This window comes from Topomyia yanbarensis, chromosome 2, assembly GCF_030247195.1.
Source record: "Topomyia yanbarensis strain Yona2022 chromosome 2, ASM3024719v1, whole genome shotgun sequence".
NCBI lineage: Eukaryota > Metazoa > Arthropoda > Insecta > Diptera > Culicidae > Topomyia > Topomyia yanbarensis.
Window position 1 is genome coordinate 41342292 of NC_080671.1, and position 23382 is coordinate 41365673.

A 23382-nucleotide genomic window follows, 5' to 3' on the forward strand; every position below is an offset into this window, starting at 1 on the left:
CAACATAGTATGAAGACATCTTCTACTTTATAAGAAATGAAGATTAACTATTTCAACACAAACCTCAATTTTCTAAATATTTAATTAACAACTAATCTTCTAGAAACTATGAAAAGAAGCGAAACTGGAAAGAAGTACAAAAGCTATCAAGTTTAAGCGTTATTAAAATATATTCTTGGTGAAAAGGACTCATCTCTTCTAGTTATTGACTACTTTCTCTTTCATAAAGCCAAAGTTGAACTGAATCCACCGCAAAACCTATTCATATATAACTCACATCCCAACTAATGTGAACTATATATCTAAATTGCTGCACAGATCCCGCCAAACATTACTTCCAAAACCAAAAATTAAATGCAAGCTGAAAAGTTGCGTCCTTTCGAAGCATGTGCCGGAAGTGTAGCAGTCTTACTTTCTGGTTCAACAGTTTCGAAGGCTTTTCGCAAAAGCAAAGTTGAAAATTTCACTAATAGCTAGCAGGGTCGAAAAGTTATTCGATACGTTGTACGCGTGAAGCACGACCCAATAGTTTTTCCCTGCAAATATACAGAGAGCCTTTCGGCAAGCTGCTACCAACCAAGATGAAGGAAATTTGGAAGCAAGAACAAGATGTGATGAATTTTAAATGCACTATTTCTTGTTCAGTTGCTACTGGTGGAACATTTTGTTAGTGCTTTCACATGTCAAAAAAGGTGATGGGATCGAGTCCCATTCTGATTGGAATCTTTTCCGATATACATACGTCATATGAATTAAGAATTTTAATATCTGCAAAATAATATTTTCCTTTACCATGAGAGAAAGCTGATTTCCAGTTGCAATGTCGCACCAGGAAGCAGAAGTGTAAGTTTCCACTCACGTTCCACTTGGGTGGTGGCAAAAGTTCTTCTCGGATAGCTTCGCCCTCACGCCCAGACAAACTAGCCCCAAACTTCCGCAAAAGAGCTCTGCTAAATCAGTTTCTGCCGCAGACCATTGAGACGTTCTCATTATTTCTTCCATAAAACTTGAATGACTTGTAAGAAAATTGATTTTATTCAATTAACAGCTACTCTACTCTTTCTCCGACATTTCCATATGCGGCATGTCCTTTCTTTTGTCTTATCACTTACGATGCTTGATCGGTCTCATTCAACAGGAGTAAAGCCCTAATGGGTATAATTATTACATTCTAAGCTGGAATCTTATGTACAGGACGTCCTCTCTAAGCTCGATAACAGATTAGCTAACAATCAATCTAACATCAACAGGCAACCGCTTTGGCACGAACTCGTTGAGCCTAAATAATATCGCCTTCCAGCTTAATCTAATGATTTTGGTACGCAAAACGAGTGTCTTTAAGTCTCATATCGCTATCGGTTGATTGCGTGTCGTTTGCATTTGCCAATAGTTGAGCTAAAGTTTCAACTAGTAAATAAACAAACAAAAATATAACGACCTCTAACGAAAAACAAAAAAAAATAACAAAATAGTAATTGTCACTAACAATAATAGCATCTATGCGTTCGAATACAGACATTCAACAAGTGCGGAATGGGCTGCCTTCATTTAGGCATAGAACTTTTCGATGATGTTCTTGTACTTTTCCAGCACAACGTTGCGTTTCACCTTCAGGGTTGGACCTGGAAAGAAAGAAGATGAAAGAGTGAGTGAATGGATGAATATTGAGAGAAGAAATTATTCTATGTTGAACCATTCATCTCATCAATATGGGACAACAGTATACTGCCCATATATGCATAAGAGTCCCATATTGAAAAACAGCAAGCCGAGAAAAACGCTGTTCAAGATTTACATTTTCCATTGAGCCTTATGGATCGGACAACCATGTTGTGGTATTTTTGTCGATATTTTCTGAACATACCTGGTAATCTTTTTTGTGCATTATGATTCAGTGGTGTTACAGAATACAATCCAAGAGATATCTCATTTTCGACAAAAATCCATATGGGACTCTTACGCTTACATGGGCAGTATAGTGCAAGCATAGGAACAGAGCTTTATCCTTTGAGAATTTGCTGTAAACTCTATTATCGTTGAGATATTCAAATCCAAGAATTCGCCTTTGCAGCCTGGGTAGTATAAGCTAGAGGTTTCAACCAGTAATGCATTGACTTGCTAGCCGAGGCATATTTCGACCCCACTATAATCTTATCATAAATAAAACGCCATACTGAAGAGACGATGTCAAAACGTTACTTCTAATCTACCCTAGGATAATAAATTTTTTGTCGAAGTCCGTGCTTTTTGAAAACATAATTTATGGCGAATTTGTGGGCGGAACGAGTTAACGATTTCCTGCAAAACAAAATTCAAAACTAATGTGAGAAAAAAAGTACATAAATCATATTTTGGAAGACCAGCCAGTGAGAATTGAAAGATAGGAGACATACATCATAAGGCTTTCAAATTTGCAAAATTGGAATCTTAATAACTTCACGTCATTCAAAATTAACAATACGTTCATATGAAATATAGAATCAAATAGAGTTCTATTCAGTATAATCAAAATGAATGCTGTTTACAGCTTCACAGTTATTGTTGTTTTTAAAAAAAACTAGTTCACGCCAAAAACATACCTGGCGTTACATTCCAATGTTTGGTTTGCTTGTGTATTTCTATGTTTAGTTTTTGTTCCAAATTTTGGGACACACTGGTTTAAATTATGTATACAAACTAAAAAAAAATCGACATTAAAAAGATGTTCATGATTTCTGGAGCTTTGTCGCATTTTCGTAATTTCTTATCACGTTACCGTGATATTAGATTCATGAGTTTACTATCGGATTTTTCTGGCATAGTGGCGCGATTTATATTCATGATTTCAGGACCTTAGCCAAGATCTTCGCAAATTATATTCATGTTATCGTAATATTTTATCCTCAAGTAGAGGGATTTGTGTGTATGATTCCAGCATCTTAGTCATGATTCCCGTAATTTATATGCACGTTATCGAAGGATTTTATTCATAAGGTCCCTTTCGAATTTCACACTTTGAGTAATGTTACATATATGTTCATGATATAAACAGTTTTATCGCAACATTCGTAACTTCTCCTCGGTTTATCGTGAAATGCTATTTTTAATTATCGGATTTTTTTGCTAGGAGTAACGTGATAATATTAACTGCATCATACAAGTGTATCTTGTGAACTATACCACGAACACAATTTTTGGCTTTATAATGTATTTTTGGTGCTCAGCACAATTTTTGTTTTCTGTTTAGACATCACATTGAACCTTAACAAATGAACAACGAAGTTCGAGGTCCTAATAGTTTTCTTACATGCGCAGAAAATTTCCAAGGGGCTTTGACATTTTTACGTTTCTTATAAAAAGTCTATACCTTTCTTTTTATAAGAAGCGTAAAATTCCCATGTAAACTTTAAACCACTGGTGTAAAATATAGTTTCACCAATCGAGCTAAGAATTTGCACGATTGTTTTATGACCCAAATGTAATCCAAAAAGTTGCTCTAATTTTTGTCCCACCCTGGTGATTACTGTGCGACGGAGAGATAATTGGCGATTATATTTCTCCAAACAACAAAATCCCAATTTTCTCCGACATCGTGTTTTTCCTCTTTTGCTTAAGTTGCAAGCCCGCTGACTGACTTCTGCTGTGTAACTGGTCTACTCGCGACTGTTGCTTATATCGACACTTGTGGAAACGTGATCTGATCCAGCAAAGTCGACCAACTTGACATACATCAACGATTTGTTTGTAGGGTGTCCGAACTCAAATGGTATGTTATGTGTCAAAACGGCTCGCAGTATTTTTTTTTGTTTTCCTGAACAGAAAGTTAATAAATTTTTGAAAGTTATTCAAAACCTTCATGGGAGGGATTTGAACCCCCCAAAATACTCTCCTTGCGCAGAGGTCTGCTTATATCTACTGATCGCACCTATTACAATACGCTTGCAGTTGGACATAATTATAAGCTATTTCATGAAAAATCCAAATTTTGTGAATATGTTATAGTGAAATTTTTTTAATCATGTGCAGGGTTGCATGCAATTGAAAATGATTAGGAATATCTTCTAAATATCATACGCGCTCAAGATAGATCGTGAATCATGTACCACGAATCATGATTAGTTCACGAATACATGAATAATGTTTACGATTTTGTGAACTATTTCATGAGCACGAGTGGTCAGTTCTGAATTGGTTCACGTATACATGTATAACATTTTTCGATTTCGTGAATTATTATTTTCGTAACGTAAAACATGATTGTTCTAGAATTCATATTCGCGATTTTGGGAACACAATTTTCCATTTACCAAACACCGTTTATCATGCTGCCAGTTAAGTTTGATACAGTTAGAACCATACCAGATATCAGCAAGACTGATGCTTGTATATTCATTTTCGAAACCCATAAGAGAAGAGAGCTTTCAATTCGACGTAGGTAAAGCGATTGATGCCGAAATAAACGTTCCGTCCCCTATTTATAGATTATCTCTTTCCCGGCAGATCCAAGGATTGATTTTTCACCCTGGCAACAACCCGACGGATGTATGCGATTTCACGAATGACAAGAACATTTCAGGGTTGTAGTAGAGCTTTCGGGAAAAAATCGGTCTGGTTATCGGTGATCCTTCTAACGTTCCCAGTGTGCCTTGAAGGCAACGGCAAATCATTTTTAACTCGCTCTTCGAAGGAATCAGCACTTCACCAGCCATTAGGGAAGCCAAGCTTAACATTTATTGACGATTCACTTCGAGTTGGTTCGCACCCTTAACACAGACTAATGCATTCTTAACGGCTACCAACGACAACGGTCATGATAAGCTTTCAAATCAAACGAAGAGAAAAATGAACAATTACAAATTGCCGGCGTATTTCTTATGAACTGAGCCATAGAAACCGTTAATTATTCGTTGAATGATAATTGTTTAAATAAGAACGGCAGAATATGATGTGTTCGCTTGATGCGTTATTATACAACTGTGATCGATATTAAAACGTGTAGAATTTGCCCGTCTATGCGAGAAGTGGAGCACTACTGAAAAAAATCAAGTGTATGCTGTCAATTGCAAAGTCCCTATTCAGTTTCAACATATAAAGAACGCGATACTGCTATAACATCACAATAAAGTTAAAGGGGATCACTTTATGGATCATAATACTATTAGAGGGAGTGACAACACAGATCTTCTTGTATGTATATGGACGATAGTGTAGTCAATGTACGACTATGCGATCTAATTCCACGAAATACTGTAATTCACATATCCTGCCGCAAATATATATTTTTATCGATAACAGGCGTCTGAAATAGAGGTGAAAATTCCAAAAAATATGTGAAATATAGGTGTATTAAAAAAATTAGGAATAATAAAATAGAACTTTCTGAAATTTTAAAAAATTGCAAAAATTTGGCATCTGACCAAAGATTGTAAAATAAAACTATAAATGTGGAAACTCTCATGGCAATCACTATACTCAAGTCACTCTGAGTTTCGTTGACAATTCCACTACCACCTCTCAGTTCTGAGTCACAATTTTTCAAACGGGTCAACCAAATTAGGAGAAATTACAATTTTGATGAAGGATCAAATTTTTTGGTAATATTTTTATATTGCGAACTCAAATCCAGATGGGTTCTGGGAAAAAAATGAACATAAATTGACTTTTGAAAATTTTAGCCTAATTATTTTTAAAGAACCACTGCAGGTGACCTATTTGACCGGTTTTAACGAACTCACCCGCAATGAAATTATCGTAAGACACAGATTGTTCGTTTTTTTCCGTTCCAAAAAGTTACTATTGTGCAAATATGTTAAGAAATTTTTTATAAGAAAATGAGCTAAAAAGATGTTCCGCGCCTTGGTTGAAAAAATCACATATACTGCTTTTAGCGCCTAACAACATACTTCCGAGAAAATTCCACGCCGACCGACGCCGCGCACGGATTTCGAACAATAGATTGAAGGAGAAAACATCTTGCGTTACCGCGACTCCGCAAGGACCAACAAGGCTATTGTAGCTTTTTCGTGCTATCAAATGATAATAAAAAGAAAGCGCGGCGAGCAAGAGTGGTTTACATTCATCCAGCTTATGGCTTTGAATTCATAGCGATAACCTATACATATTTATACACCAACCGACAATTAATGCAGGCTACAATTTATGGAAGTTAGTTTTCTGAAATGCATTGCGTTGATTTCAAAGATATTGGCTGAATAAGTAAAAATTTCCAATTTCTTCGTATTTCTATAATTTGGAATATTTTCGATAAATTTGAAAAAACTTTCTTCCATAAGTTGAAACCTGCTTTAATTGCAATCGATTGATATATAAATAGATATGGCGTCGCTTAGAATTCAAAGTTATTGACTGAATAAATGTTTACCTCGCTTTCATTTATTATCGTTTTGATAATACGAAAAAAGTTGCAACAGCCATATTGGTCCATGAGGGGTCGCGGCAACGCAAGCTGTTTAAGCCTTGAATCCGCTGTTCGAAATCCATGTGCAGCGACGTTCGGAGTCGAATTATTTAGTTGCAAGTTAGTGATATATGTTGGTTTTATTTCGACCAAAAAAGAGGTCCAGAACACATTTTTACTTCATTTTGATATAAACAATTGCTTAAAATTGAACAAAATAGTAACCATTCGGATCGGAAAAAAATCACGAACGATCTGTGTCTTACGACAATTTCATTACATTCCTTAAAATCGGTCAATTAGGTCAGCCGTAGTATTTTTTCATGATGAAAACTTCAAATGGCAACCCATCTGTATTTGATTTTGCAATGCCAAATACTATCAAAAAATTGGATCTTCCATCGGAATTGCAATTTCATCTAATTTGGGTGACCCGTTTAAGAAATTTTGATTATTCTGTAAACATACTGCACAATATCGAAAAACTTGCGCGGAACGAGTTAAGACTTGCAGAAATACGCTGCAAAGCACAACCTGGAAGAAGCGATTCCGTTTCCAACTACCGAAGCCAGCGGTCCCGATATTCTCTGTATATCTATCTGTACTACTGTCAGAGCAAGGGCGAAGTAATTAAAGTATTGTGTACGTTGTCAAAAGAACAGTTACATTTATTCTTGCCGTGGTTATCTATCGAGATGAGTAAATACCATAAGCAAAATGTGGAGCTCCAGCCAAACATGGCGGCCTTTGACATTAGGTTTCTTCGTATTAAACCGAGTCTTATCAGTCGACTTATTTAGTGCGCGTAGACTAATGGTAGATAACTGGCACCCTTACCTCCCACGAAACGCTCAAAACCGATTGAATCGTATTTTTACCAGCGGCAAGGTAGCTATACACCAAAAGGTGTACTAGACATTTTAAGCCCGCTGGTAGGCGGGAAGCAGCCATTTTTGAGCAGGTTTATTTACTGTCCAATCTAAAAATATTACTACTGTTCAAGAAACCAAATAAATATTATAACCTCCCTCTATCAGCAATTCGATCATTTGTTGAAGGTGAACATGTATCTCAACATAGCAGAAGTAAATGCAGTGCAATTCCACCATCTACGTGATGTGGTACTAATTATGCTCAAAACTATTATCCAAGTAGAATCGTTGAGTGCAATGACATTATATACAGCATCCTAGCACGTATAGAAAATGACACTATTGAAGTAAAACTACATGACTTTGCACCGCATACTACTGCTAACGATATCGACCAACACATGTCAAAATACGGAGAAGTGGTTAACGTTAACGAAGGTACTTGGAGGAACTTCTTCTCAGGTCTCCGCAACGGCGCCCAGTGGCGGATCTTCGAACAAAAGTCGGACAAAACCTAAAATGTTGCCTAAATTGTCTGAAAATCCCAAGTTAAGTTAATTTTGAGGTTCTGAGCTCATTTTTGATGTTAAAAGTCATAAAATATTAGATTTATTTTTCCATGACAGTGTCATTAAACCTTTCTTATGACTATGCTCCCATTTTTACGATAGATTTTTCGTTACTGTTTACCAATACCAACAATATCAAAAAAATTAAGAACGCTACTTTAAATCCATTATACAACGTGTTGGTTTGGGGGAGAGATGACCCACAACGCGAGAGAAGGCAAACGGACTTACCCCCAAATTGCAGAGGACAACTTAGAATTACTGGCTGTCCGTCAGTTTTGGAGGATTTTTTTCCTTTGTTGAGTACATTAACCACTGCGACCAGTTTTGTTTAATATTTGCTTACCAGCTCAGCTAGTTACTATTTATTTGAGAATCAGCTGTTACTGGATTTTTAGCATTTTCCCAATCAGTTATTATATATCGTATGAAATTGACTACCATACGTCTCCCAACCCGATCAGAATGAAATAACAAGATTATAACAGAATGCAATTGTCGTAACATACTGTGTTATAAATTTGGTCTCGTTAGTAGTTAAAATAACAGAAAATTGTAACAAGTTACAGAACGAGATATAGTTTTGAAATATTTTTGTTATGTGTTTCTGATCGGGAACCTTTGAACGGAACGGATCGTTATATTTCACAGTGGTGCTCGGTGTGTAAATTTTAGTGAGTGAAGGTCATCCTTTGTTGTTGTTGTTGTTTGCAGATAAGTTTTGCTTTATTTTTTTTTCCTCGTTTGCTTTCTTTCCTTTTCCCTACTTTTACTCTACCTTGTAATCAAATAATAAGACACATTCCCATTTATATAACGCTCTGCCCTCGTGCTTAAATGGCCGAGGGCGAAATACCATCTGATGTAATCATGGAAGTCCCTGATCCCCCTAATACTCGCATTGTTCCCCGTATAAAGCAGTACCCAGAAGGTTCCTCTGGGCCATGGGTGGTATATTTTCGGACCGGAGAGAAACCGGTTAATATATTAAAACTTTCTCGAGATCTGACTGCTAATTACCCGGCCGTAACTCAGATAACACGTGTTCGGGCAAACAAGATACGTGTTCTAGTGGATGATCTCGGCCAGGCAAACGCGATTGCTTGCTGTGAGCGCTTTACGCGGGAATTTAAAGCGTACGTGCCTTGTGTGGCCTGTGAAATCGATGGGGTAGTGTCCGAACCGGGCCTGAAATGCGAAGAACTGTTGGAGCACGGGGTTGGCTGCTTTAAGGACCCCTCTCTTGAACAGATTAAGATCTTAGAATGCAAACAATTGTATACCGCAAACACCGAGGGAGGTAAGACTACCTACTCTCTATCAGGCTCGCTTCGGGTGACATTCGCCGGGTCCTCTCTTCCCAACTACATCCTCCTTGACAAGGTTCGCCTACCAGTTCGCCTGTTTGTACCGCGGGTCATGAGCTGCAGCAATTGCAAGCAGTTGGACCACACAGCCACATATTGTGGAAATAAGAAACGATGCGGCAAATGCGAAGGAGAGCATGAGGATGACTCTTGCGACAAAGAAACTGAAAAGTGTATTTGCTGCGGGGGCCCTTCACATGCTCTTAAATCATGTCCTGCGTACAAGCAGCGCGGGGATAAAATTAGGCGCTCCCTTAAGGAACGCTCAAGGCGTTCTTATGCAGAAATGCTAAAAAATGCTTCGCCATCTGTCCTGTCCGAAAATCCCTATGCTGGTTTGGCTAACGTTGAGCAAGAATCTGACGACCCACGAGAGGGAACATCTTTGGTTAACCCAGGGGAATCCAGGAAGAGGAGAAATCCAGCCTCCCCTACATTGCCTCGTAAGGGTGCCAAGGTGTCGTCCACTCAGAGTGCGCCAGCTACAATCATTAAATCCAACGGAAGTGATGCACAAAAGCCGAAGCAATGTGCTCCAGGACTTGGAAATATTAATTCTAACAAGGAGTACCCACCACTTCCAGGGACACCAAAAACCCCAAGTGTCCCCTTTTTTCAAACAAATACTCAGTCCAGTAGCGGACTAATGAAATTTTCTGACATAGTGGACTTAATTTTCACAGCTTTCAATGTTACTGATCCTCTTAAAAGCCTTCTGATACGTTTTCTCCCTATAGTGCAAACATTTTTGAAGCAGTTGACTACTAAATGGCCCCTCCTTGCAGCGATCGTATCCTTCGATGGCTAAGTCATCGAACGAGGTCACCGATTCGATCACTGTTCTACAGTGGAACAGCAGAAGTATCCTCCCGAAAATCGATTCCTTTAAATTTTTACTAAATAGTTTAAAATGTGATGCTTTCGCATTATGTGAAACTTGGTTAACTTCCGATATAAATCTCAACTTCCACGAGTTTAATATAATTCGTCTGGATCGAGAAAACCCCTATGGATGAGTACTTTTGGGGATCAAAAAGTGCTATTCTTTCAACCGAATTAACCTCCCTTCGACACCAGGCATTGAAATTGTCGCTTGTCAAGTTCTAATCAAAGGCAAAGACCTTTGCATTGCTTCCATCTACATTCCTCCTAGAGCCTCGGTAGGGCACCGAACGCTTTGTAATATCACGGAATCCTTACCGGCACCGCGGCTAGTTCTAGGAGACTTTAACTCGCACGGTACGGTATGGGGTTGTCTTCACGATGATAATAGATCAACATTAATTCAAGATCTTTGCGACAATTTCAACATGACCATCTTAAACACGGGAGAAATGACGCGGATTCCTACACCACCAGCACGCGCGAGCGCGTTGGATTTATCACTATGCTCGACATCGCTACAGTTAGATTGCATGTGGAAGGTGATCCCTGATCCCCACGGTAGCGATCATTTGCCTATCGTAATTTCAATTGCTAACGGTTCAAGACCATCGGAAACAATCAATGTCTCGTATGACCTCACACGGAACATTGATTGGAAGAGTTACGCGACCGCGATATCCGTTAAAATCGAATCCACCCAAGAGCTTCCTCCGGAGGAAGAGTACAGGTTTTTGGCTGGCTTGATTCTCGACAGTGCGAATCAAGCTCAGACTAAACCAGTACCCAGCGCGAATACCCATGGACGGTCTCCCACCCTGTGGTGGGATAAAGAGTGCTCAGAGCTGTACGCGGAAAAGTTCACTGTATATAAGGCCTTCCGGGAAGACGGGTTACCCGCTAGCTATCAACAGTACGCGTCGTTAGAAAGGCGAATGAAGAGTCTAATGAAAGCCAAAAAACGCAGTTATTGGCGCCGGTTCGTCGACGGGTTAACGAGAGAAACAGCGATGAGCACTCTTTGGGGTACGGCTCGACGTATGCGTAACCGTAATAGTACCAACGAGAACGTGGAATATTCAAACCGTTGGATATTCACTTTCGCCAAGAAGATCTGTCCGGACTCTGTCCCGGTACAGAAAACGTACCGCGCCGCGTCTCCTCACGATACCGCGAACGAAACACCGTTTTCGATGGTGGAGTTCTCACTTGCTCTCTTATCGTGCAACAATAACGCCCCAGGGTTAGACAGAATCAAATCCAACTTGCTGAAGAATCTGCCTGACACTGCAAAAAGGCGCTTGTTGAATTTATTTAACAAGTTTCTTGAGGGTAACATTGTCCCTTATGAATGGAGGCAAGTGAAGGTCATCGCCATCCAAAAACCAGGAAAACCAGCCTCCGACCACAACTCGTATCGGCCGATTGCAATGCTGTCCTGTACTCGGAAGTTGTTCGAGAAAATGATCTTGTTTCGCCTCCACAATTGGGTTGAAGCAAATGGCTTACTGTCAGATACACAATTTGGCTTCCGCAAAGGCAAAGGGACGAACGATTGCCTTGCGTTGCTCTCTACAGAAATCCAAATGGCCTATGCTAACAAAGAGCAGATGGCATCAGTCTTCTTGGATATTAAGGGGGCTTTTGACTCAGTTTCTATCAACATTCTGTCAGAGAAGCTGCACCAGCATAGTCTTTCACCAATTTTAAATAACTTTTTGCTAAACCTGTTGTCTGAAAAGCACATGCACTTTTCGCATGGCGATTTAACAACATCGCGATTTAGCTACATGGGTCTTCCCCAGGGCTCATGTCTAAGTCCCCTGCTCTACAATGTTTACGTCATTGACGATTGTCTTGCCAATTCATGCACGCTAAGGCAACTTGCAGACGACGGGGTGGTCTCTGTTACAGGGCCCAAAGCTGCCGACTTGCAAGGACCATTACAAAATACCTTGGACAATTTGTCTGCTTGGGCTCTTCAGCTGGGTATTGAGTTCTCCACGGAGAAAACTGAGCTGGTTGTTTTTTCTAGGAAGCGTGAGCCGGCACAACTCCAGCTTTTATTAATGGGTGCAACGATCAACCAGGTTTTCACATTTAAATATCTCGGGGTCTGGTTCGACTCTAAAAGTACCTGGGGATGTCACATTAGGTATCTGAAACAGAAATGCCAACAAAGGATCAATTTTCTCCGAACAATAACTGGAACATGGTGGGGTGCTCACCCAGGAGACCTGATCAGGTTGTACCAAACAACGATATTGTCGGTGATGGAGTACGGGTGTTTCTGTTTCCGCTCCGCTGCGAACATACATTGCCTTGGGTTGCATGCACTCGACCCATACGATGAGTCTCGAAGTGCTGGCGGGCGTTCTTCCGCTAAAAAATCGATTTTGGGAACTCTCATATCGATTGCTCATCCGATGCGACATTCTGAACCCGTTGGTGATTCAAAATTTCGAGAGGCTCGTCGAGCTTAATTCTCAAACCCGTTTTATGTCCTTGTACTTCGACTACATGGCACAGAGCATCAATCCTTCTTCGTACAATCCCAACCGTGTCCGTTTCCTAGATACTTCTGATTCTACTGTATTCTTCGACACATCCATGAAGGAAGAGATTCGTGGAATCCCGGACCATATACGCCCGCAGGTGATCCCCAATATATTTTATAATAAATTCCGAGAAGTCGACTGCGACAAAATGTTTTACACTGACGGATCAAATCTCTTCGGTATCTTCAACAATACTATCACCGCTTCATTCAAGCTCAATGATCCCGCTTCAGTTTACGTCGCAGAGTTAGCTGCAATTCAGTACACCCTTGGGATCATCGACACTCTGCCCACAGATCACTACTTCATCGTTTCGGACAGTCTCAGCTCTATCGAGGCTCTTCGTGCGGTGAAGCCAAAAAAGCAACTCCCGTATTTTCTGGGGATGATACAGGAGTCCTTGTGTACGTTATCTGAAAAATCTTATCAGATTACCTTTGTTTGGGTCCCCTCTCATTGTTCTATCCCGGGCAATGAAAAGGCCGACTCATTAGCAAAGGTGGGCGCATTAAATGGTGACATATACGAAAGACCAATCTGCTTCAACGAATTTTTTAGTATTTGTCGTCAGAGGACGCTCAACAGTTGGCAAACCTCGTGGAGCAATGGGGAACTTGGACGATGGCTACATTCGATTATCCCAAAGGTATCAACGAAGCCTTGGTTCGGGGGGATGGATGAGGGTCGGGATTTTATTCGCGTAATGTCCCGACTTATGTCCAATCACTACACCATGGATGCGCATTTGCGGCGTATTGGGCTTGCGGAGAGTAGTCTGTGCGCTTGTGACGAGGGCTATCACGACATCGAACACGTTGTCTGGGTATGCGCCGGGTATTGTGACGCCAGGTCTCAGTTAAAGGAATCCCTTCGGGCCCGAGGTAGACCACCCATATGCTGGCAACTCGTGATTTCCCCTATATGTCCCTTATTTATACCCTCATAAAAACGATAAATATCCCAATTTAGCCCCACTCTTTTATTTCTCGTTTTTAGAGTTTCCTCCTGCCTTGTGGAACCGATCAGCTCCAGAGTGCCACTATGTAACCGCCGTCGCCCTCACCACTACGCCTGCATAGAAGGAAACTGAAGCGAGAGCGACTCGAGGTCCGATGACTTTTGAAGGATTCCCCGCGGGTCCGAAGAATACCATCCGCCAATCCGGTACTCGACGACTTACTAGACTGAGGCGCAAATTTGTTTCGCTGATCCCCCTCCCCCCCCCCCCCCCCCGTTCGAGCGAAAGTTGCAAGTTTTGCTCTTCTTTCCCTGTCTCTCCCCTGTCCTTGATACAACTGCTGCTACACTGATGCGGAAATAAGCCACCCTCTGAATATCTTGACCAAGCATAAGTTTTAGTTAAAAAATTCAAATTAGTATTCTGTATTTCTAGTTTTAAGATAGCTATAATTTTTACTCTTTATTGAAACTCTTGTCCTCCATCTTGTAAATAGAATTGAATCCCTAGTTTTAAGATTTCTGTGAAGTTTCTCATAAATATTTGTTCCCCCTTTTGTGTACTAAAATATAGTGTTAGTTTTAAGATAACCGTAAAATATTTCGTAAAATACTATTACTCCCCCTCTTGTATATCAAAGTGAATCCCTTGTTTTAAATTTTTTCATAAAAAAATCTTTTGGCCCTCTCTTGTATATTGAATCTTATTTCTAGTCTTAAGATAGCTGTAAACTTTTTTTTTTCCTTTGTAAAAAAAATATTTCAACATTGTAACCTCCTAGTTTTAAGATATCCAAAATGTAAAAACATGAGCATTTGGCACCGCCAAGCTAACGCATTTGTGCCTATCAAATAAACGAAATGAAAAAAAAATTGACTACCCTTTTAGGAGAGATTGACCAGATTCTCAAAGGTACAGTTAGTCCCAATCCGAAGAATTTGTTTCTTTTTGTGAATAATGTAGGACAATTGCACAATAAATGTTCCGAAGATTCTCTATCACTCTTGCAAAAACGATAAGTGTCATCTTGAAGCCTCCCAATTATCTTCATGTGATGATTGCTACCACAGTGTTCAGTGATTAATCCAGTATAAGTACTGAAATCCTTCTTAGATAAGCTGAGAAGTTTTTGAGTTACTTTATTATCTGGTGTTATGAATCGTTTACTCTGTTCAGCTGCTGAGGTGTTTTTTGCCAGTTCCACCATATTTTTCTGCCATTTTTTTGGTTCTTCTTTCAGAGAACACCCAGATATACCACAGAATGGTTCTGATCCAATAAATTGGCTCAAAGACTTAACCTTGCGAATTGATGCACCTTCTCATTTTCTTCAACTCCCCTGCCGCCAGGCACCCAGAATGGATTCACTTTGTTTTGCATGGCAAGTTATTGAAGTGATTGAATGCATTCCCAAACCAGTTGGATGCACATGTAAAGGGTTTTAGTGCATTATTTTTGACTATTTGAGCAAATACAAATTTGTGTATGTTTGTAATTTCTTTTAGGTAAGTTGCGACACATTCTATAATTGCCTGAATTTCAGCTTGAAATACGGTTGGCCAGGCTCCCATTGACATTGTGGTGTTTATCCCGGGGCCCGTGACTCCATCTCTATTTCCAATTTTTGAACCATCGGTGTAATAAATAATGGATCCTGAAGGAACTTGAAGACCCCCTGATTCCCATTCAATACGTTCTGTTTCGAATATATTGAATGATTTTTAAAATATGTATTATTTCTCCATCCATTCTTCATTAGTTAATACAATGAGAATCACTGCAAAGTTTACTATGATACTCAAATGTTCTGTAAGATTTCCTTTCAAGAAATTTTTAGTCCAATTTAACCTCAGTGCAGCCTTTTCGTCTTCCAATTGCACTACTTGGTGTAATGGAAGTAGGTTAAGCAATGGATCTGAGGCCTTGGTTGGAGCTCTATGCCTTGCACCAGTTATAGCAGTAATTGCAATACGCTGTAGTTTTCCAAGTTTATTTTGAGCGATTTTTTGCTTAGTATTTGGCCACCACACCAAAGCTGCATAAGTAACTCTAGGTCTCACGATAGCCATGTATATCCAGTGGATAATTTTTGGCCTCAGTCCCCATTTAGTTCCAAAAGTTTGTTTAGTTTTGCATAAAGCGTTGGTCACCTTGTTTGGAAGATTTAGTTTACTTTGTATCGTAACACATACGATGTATACAACCTGTATAATAGTCAGATTTTATACGTGTAATTGAATGCCAACCACTCACGTATATTGAAAACTAATAAGATAAAATTTTCGATTACGTTGCATATTTGTTTTTTACGCGGGCTATCGCTTTGTGGTGGAAATTTTACTTAGGTTCCCGTAAGAAAATTTTAATAAAATCCGATATAATGTGTGGTCAATTAGAAATGATTTGGTCTATAATAAAGAAAACTATTGTTTTTCTAATAATGGAATGGATTTGAATAAAAAATCGGTGACTTCGTGTAAATGGATAACTCTACTATTACTGTGCTCGTTAATTTTTATAAAACTAATATATAATTTAAGGTAAATATTGGTTAAAAAAAACTCGGTGAACTTATACAGAATCAACCAAACCTATAAACCTATATTACTGATTTCCATCAATGAAAATACTCCGAAACTAACGTCACAATCGACCATACTTTAGGGATTTCATTATTGCAGTACTCACCAAACTCTCCACCAGGTACCGAAAAATCAACCGAAAGCAGGGCAAACTTCTGGATTTTTTGAGCATTGGAAATAGCCTTTTTGTTGGCTCGGTCAATTCCTTCCTGGATTGCTTGCATCACCTGTGACAATGAGCCAGAAATATTTTAAACTTGCACTATCAAAACATTCCATAATGTGTACCTTCGGACATGGCCCAGCGGCAATTATTTGACTCAGTTTAGAATACTCCACACCCAGTCCTTTACACCAAGCGATCGTTTCCGGTGTGAGGTCGTCCTTTGGCTCCCCTGAGTCTAGGTCTACAACCGTTTTTAGCGTAATCAGCATCGTTAGGAATTTGCGCTTGTCACCAACCAGCAAGGCATTGCTAACCTGCAACAGCTCATTTTTTACCAAGTTTTCCACGTGCACCGGAGGAACGTTCTCGCCACCAGCTGTGATGATAAGTTCCTGAGAGAAAAAAAAGTTGAATATCCGAAGAAAAATATTAAACTTATTCTAATACCTTAATTCTTCCGGTTATGTAAACGAAACCTTGATCGTCGATGTAACCGATATCGCCCGAGTGCAACCATCCATCCTCGTCCATAGCGGCCCTGGTCTTTTCTTCCTCGCCCACGTATCCCATTAGAACGTTTCGCCCCCGGAAACACAACTCGCCATGTCCATTCTCATCCGGTTTATCGATCCGGGTCTCGCAACCACCGAGCGTTTTGCCGATAGTCGAAAAATTGTAACTATCCGGAGCAGTTAACGTATGGGCACCGGATGTTTCCGACATCCCGAACGCATCCATGACCGGCAGATCCAGGCTCATAAAATACTTCTTAATCTCGGGATCCATCGGAGCGGCACCGGTAACGAGAGTCATGATGCGGCCGAAGCCTAAAGCATCCTTCACCTTCGACAGTAGATAGTTGCGTACGAATCGATATTGCAGCGAGTTTGTTGGTTTACTGGAAAATACATGTTTGACAGTTAAAACATTATTCTTAATAAATCAACACGCCTTTACCCCTCAATCATATCCAAATAGTGCTGCAACGTGACACTCTTGGCCCATCCGGAAATCATCTTCTTGACAGCACCACTCTGCGAACCAACGGCCATCATTTTTTCGTAGATCTTCTCATACACCCGTGGCACACCCAGCATTCTCGTGGGTTTTGCCTCCTGTAGTGTGCTGATTAAAGTACCCTTCATGGCGTCCCGGTCAGCAAAGTACACCGTGCAGGCAAACTGTAACACCAGGAAAATATCCACGATCTGGGCGGCAATGTGGCTCAATGGGAGGAAAGACACCAACACTTCCTGTCCGCACTGGATCTGGTCTAGACGTTTTCCAATAGTGTATGAATCCCAGGTCAAGCTATCGTGGGAAAGCATCACTCCCTTTGGATTTCCAACAGTTCCAGACTGTCAATAAAGCAACAAATTATTTTTAGATTTCCTCAACGGTGATGAAGTGCTGTGTACTTACGGTGTACACCAGACAACAGCAGCGGTTGATTGCCAGATTTTCCAGACGAGTCTTGAATTCCTCTTCCACATCGTCGGTGTTCATCTCTTCCACTTCGGACCACTGCAAAACAATGCCAAAAAGAAAAATGTCCAATTATTCTTAGAGCCGCCGAAAAGTTTTTCCAACAAACATGACAATCGACAATTGGCACCCGAGTTTATGCCGCCCTGAATAGCGATCAATTCGGTCCGATTACCGCCCACAAGGTATCTAGCCTAAAAACATTTTTTTGGCGCAGACAAAACAAACCCGTGCCGTGGAAGCTCGAACCCAATAGTCTTCTGTTATTTACGGTCTCGATGACGGCAGTAGTCATCGATTGGGCACAATCGAAAAAATCATCTTCCGAAAATGGACTCCCAACCGCAATTATGGGGGAAAGGAACTGTACAACACAGCGAAAGGCAACATTGATTGAAAACTGAGAACCGGTAGCGCGCCACTTCTCCGATGGAACAAGAAAATGCCAATCGAGTTTCGATGGTTTGATGGTATATTATTGTTAGTCAGTGATTTTGGCACGATTCGGTTCTTTTTGTTCTTTTCTTGCAAGTGGATTTTTTATATATAAAGAGCGTCTCAGACTTTAAATGGTCATTCAGTTCTCTCAAGAATAAAAAAGTTGCACGCTGAGACAAAGCTACTTATTTTTTAGGCATCCTAGAATGTTCTTTTCGTTGGATTTTGAATTAATTGACGTTACTGGAATGTTACTATCTGTTCAGCCGGTTTCTATTTGTTTTCGTTGATGAAAAGAAAGCGGAAAATGTTATTCCCAATCAAAAGACATTTATTTAAAGAACCAAGACATTTATTTAGAAAAACGTAAAATTACACTAGATTTAGGTGTAATTTTGGAGCCTCACATTTTTGGAACAGTACAATACAGTAATGTGGAACATTACAATAATAAATAAAGCTATGCTGGTCTTTATTAGACGCTTCAGCTATTATTTTAAAGACCTTTCACAGTTAAATCACTATATGTCAGACCATTCTGCAATATAGCAGTGAAGTGTGGAGTCCATACATTATTCTCCATGAAGAACGCATTGAATCTGTCCAGAAACAGTTCCTCTTGCATGCACTTCACAAGCTCAATTGAACCGCATTTCCTCTTTCATCATATGAGGCACGCTGCATGCTCATTAACATACATACAGTTAAAGAAACCAACAAATTTGCAATGATTTATTTTATTAACGACATGATTTCTCATCACGAACAAGCTGCAAATTATTAATTTCACAAATAAAAGTTTACGGACCGAGTCGTAATTTAAGGACTCGCAAATCATTTTCCGAAACATGTTATAAATCAAATGTTTCAAAGAACCACCCGGCCAATCGAATAATGCGCCATTATAACCAAATCTATAAAGAATTTGACTTTACTGTGTCTGAAAATGAGTGAAAAGTATCTCTAAATCGTAGAAATAGTGAATAGCATGAACATTGTGAAATAATTTCTGTGGTTTACATCTATTTGACGAAATAATTAAACAAAAAGCGGTTAAAAATAAATACGCCGTTCGCAGGGAAATCCGTGTAACGTTACATTCAAGATAAAAAATCGATTAAGAAAACCTACGTTGTAATAACCAGATACATCATTGTTATTCATTTTATTTATTCACGTTATTCATTTTTTCAATCTAATTATTTTATTAGTTTTATTGATTTGACTAGTTTTTTTATGTCGATTATAGAGGTTTTAACCTTAAGGTCATTCGCATCTTCAGGTTAGAAAAATCTCTTATGAAAAATTTCTAACCGTATGTGCGGGGTCGGGAGTCGAACCCAGGTGCGCTGCGTACAAGGCAATCGATTTATCAACTACGCTACGCCCACCCCAAGATTTCACTAGATTTATTAATTTTATTAATTTAAAAAAATTAGGGGGACCGGGGGCTTTTAAGAATGTGGGTGCTATTCGGACTCTCTAGATTTCTCAGAAATCTAGGTTCCTATATTGTGGAATGATTTTTGCTTGGGTAAAAACGCAGATATTTTCAAGGCGTTCACCACTTTTGTGCGAAATAAGCGTACGGGGCTATTCGGACCGTCTATTCCATCAACCACCGTTCAGCGGATTGCGACTAGACACGTCATTGCACATGCCACAGCAAAGAAAATACTCAATTTTTACTTCTTAAGGAGCTTCTCCAATAAATATTTCATAGGTAAACATAATACCATCGTAAAAAAAATGGACGGTCTGAATTGCCCTTACATTGCAAAACGATGAAAAATGTAGAGTTTTGCAAATCGTCGCCTAGTACTACCATGGAATGATGCAAATAAGCTTTTATGGCACCAAAATGTAACTGAGGTTTCAAACTAACAATTAGGACCTTTGCCAAATAAGTTCTTTCACATCTAAACGGCCGATTTGATTAGGTAGGTCCGAATAGCCCCGGGTTCCTCTATTAATTTTATAAAATTTATTAATTTTACTCATTTTCATCATTTTATTCATCTTTTCCCTTTTATTCATTTTATTCGTTTTAGTTATCTTGTTCATTGAACTAATTTCAGTCATTTAACTAAGTTTGCTCATTTTTCCCATTTTACTCATTTCACATATTTTACTAAATTTCCTCATTTTACTCTTTTGATTAATTTTTTTTATATATTTTGTTCATTTAATTAATTTCTTAAATTCCACCTTATTTATTCATTTTCTTCATTTTATTAATTTTATTCATTTTTTTTTCATTTTATTCATTTTATTAATTTCATTCATTTTATTCATTTTTTCATTTTCTTCATTTTCTTCATTTTCTTCATTTTCTTCATTTTCTTCATTTTCTTCATTTTCTTCATTTTCTTCATTTTCTTCATTTTCTTCATTTTCTTCATTTTCTTCATTTTCTTAATTTTCTTCATTTTCTTCAGTTTTTTCATTTTCTTCATTTTCTTCATTTTCTTCATTTTCTTCATTTTCTTCATTTTCTTCATTTTCTTCATTTTCTTCATTTTCTTCATCTTCTTCATCTTCTTCATTTTCTTCATTTTCTTCATTTTCTTCATTTTCTTCATTTTCTTCATTTTCTTCATTTTCTTTATTTTCTTCATTTTCTTCATTTTCTTCATTTTCTTCATTTTCTTCATTTTCTTCATTTTCTTCATTTTCTTCATTTTCTTCATTTTCTTCATTTTCTTCATTTTCTTCATTTTCTTCATTTTCTTCATTTTCTTCATTTTCTTCATTTTCTTCATTTTCTTCATTTTCTTCATTTTCTTCATTTTCTTCATTTTCTTCATTTTCTTCATTTTCTTCATTTTCTTCATTTTCTTCATTTTCTTCATTTTCTTCATTTTCTTCATTTTCTTCATTTTCTTCATTTTCTTCATTTTCTTCATTTTCTTCATTTTCTTCATTTTCTTCATTTTCTTCATTTTCTTCATTTTCTTCATTTTCTTCATTTTCTTCATTTTCTTCATTTTCTTCATTTTCTTCATTTTCTTCATTTTCTTCATTTTCTTCATTTTCTTCATTTTCTTCATTTTCTTCATTTTCTTCATTTTCTTCATTTTCTTCATTTTCTTCGTTTTCTTCATTTTCTTCATTTTCTTCATTTTCTTCATTTTCTTCATTTTCTTCATTTTCTTCATTTTATTCATTTTATTCATTTTATTCATTTTATTTATTTTATTCATTTTATTCATTTTATTCAGTTTATTCAGTTTATTCATTTTATTCATTTTATTCATTTTATTCATTTTATTCATTTTATTCATTTTATTCTTTTATTCATTTTATTCATTTTATTCATTTTATTCATTTTATTCATTTTATTCATTTTATTCATTTTATTCATTTTATTCATTTTATTCATTTTATTCATTTTATTCATTTTATTCATTTTATTCATTTTATTCATTTTATTCATTTTATTCATTTTATTCATTTTAGTCATTCTAGTCATTTTATTCATATTATTCATTTTATTCATTTTATTTATTTCATTCATTTTTTTTTTAAAGTCACCTCTGTTTCTCAGAGATGGCTGGACCGTTTTGCACATACTTAATCTCAAATGAAAGGTGCAACATTCCCATTATTTTTATTGATTGGACTTCCGGTTCCGGATTTACGGATTAAAGAGTGCGGCCACACAGCAAATTTCCATATAACCACCATGATATCGAAATGCTGCAAAACTTATTAAAATGGGCGCAAAATTATATTGATTTGCCAGTCTAGATCAATAATGACTAACCAAAGTCGCTTTGACCACATTGGCCACCTACGACGGTTCTTGATTACATACACGGAAAAAATCCGTCCATAAATTTATGAACAAAACATCACGATTTCGTAAATTGAACGATTTCCGGAAATCGTGATCAATTTCCTGAAATTGTGACTAATAAACCTCGCATTCATGAAACTATTTGTGTTTCCAAAAAAAACTAGTGCGCCCCGAATATATACATGGCGTTACATTCGAATGTTTGGTTGGGTTACTGTTGTTGTTCCCTGGACATGAATAGTTTTTTTTGTTATGATAGAATTCACAGCCGCCAGTCACATGATGTTCATGATTTCAGGACCTTTTTTTCGCGATTTTTCTGATTTCTCATCACGTTATATTGCTATTTTATTCATGAGTTTACTATCGGATTTTTCTGTCAAACTGGCGGGATTTATGATCATGATTTCAAGATTTTAGTCGCGCATTTTGTGGTTTCTGTTCACGTTATCGTCATATTTTAATTCATGAGTTATGAATCATGTTTATGATTTCAGGATCTTAGTCGGGATATTTGACAATTTAAACACGCGTAATGTGATTTATGTTCATGATTTCAGGAACTGTATCATGATTTTCGTAATTTCTATTCACGTTATCGTCATATTTTAGTCACGAGTAGAAGATTCATGTTAATAATTTCAGGATTTTAGTCATAGTCACGATTGCTGACATTTTTTGCAATTCGTGTTCATGAAGTCAGGATCTTAGTCACGATTTTCTTAATTTCTGTTCACGTTATCATGGTACTTTATTCTAGAGCTTGTTTTCAAATTTGATACGCTGAGTAATGTGACCCACGTTTATGATATCCGCAGTTTTATTCTGTGAAATATATCATGAACACGATTTGTGGCGCTCAACGTAGTTTTCGTATTCTGTCCAGACATCACACTGAACCTTATCAAATGAATAACGATTTTTAAGATCCTAATAGTTTTCTCATATCTATTGCTCATACCTATTACTGGTTTTATTAGTTACCTAGCAGCTGGACATTTCATGAAAAAGTGTATAAAACAAAAAAAAAGATTTCACGAATAATACTCCAAATTTTGTGAAATAGTTCATGTGAAAATTTCATTACCATGTTGCACGAAATTGAAAATAATTAGAAATATATACTAAATATTACAAGCACACAAAATAGATCGTAAATCATTTGCTAGGAATCGTGAACTCATGAATTTATGAACTCTTTGACGAGCACGAATAATAAGTCGTGACTATTATACCAGGTATCATGAACCAATTCACAAATAAATGAAAATATTTCATGATTTTGTGAACTATTTCGAGAGCACATATA

At 37.8% G+C, this 23382-nt stretch overlaps 1 protein-coding gene across 5 annotated transcripts in view; it reads right to left on the reverse strand.

Annotated features, from left to right (window-relative positions):
• Positions 1-1016: 1016 nt before the first annotated feature.
• Positions 1017-23382, reverse strand: part of LOC131683386 (very long-chain-fatty-acid--CoA ligase bubblegum) — a 122554-nt gene continuing 100188 nt past the window's right edge. For all 5 annotated transcript variants that reach the window (XM_058965318.1, XM_058965319.1, XM_058965317.1 and 2 more), the window contains exons 5-10: positions 17774-17875; positions 17309-17709; positions 16799-17249; positions 16474-16743; positions 16292-16412; positions 1017-1622 (exon numbers count right to left, since the gene is read on the reverse strand). In XM_058965318.1, the coding sequence (XP_058821301.1) occupies positions 1549-1622; positions 16292-16412; positions 16474-16743; positions 16799-17249; positions 17309-17709; positions 17774-17875 (1419 nt within the window). In that variant the 3' untranslated portion in view covers positions 1017-1548. The remainder of the gene's footprint in view (positions 1623-16291; positions 16413-16473; positions 16744-16798; positions 17250-17308; positions 17710-17773; positions 17876-23382) is intronic.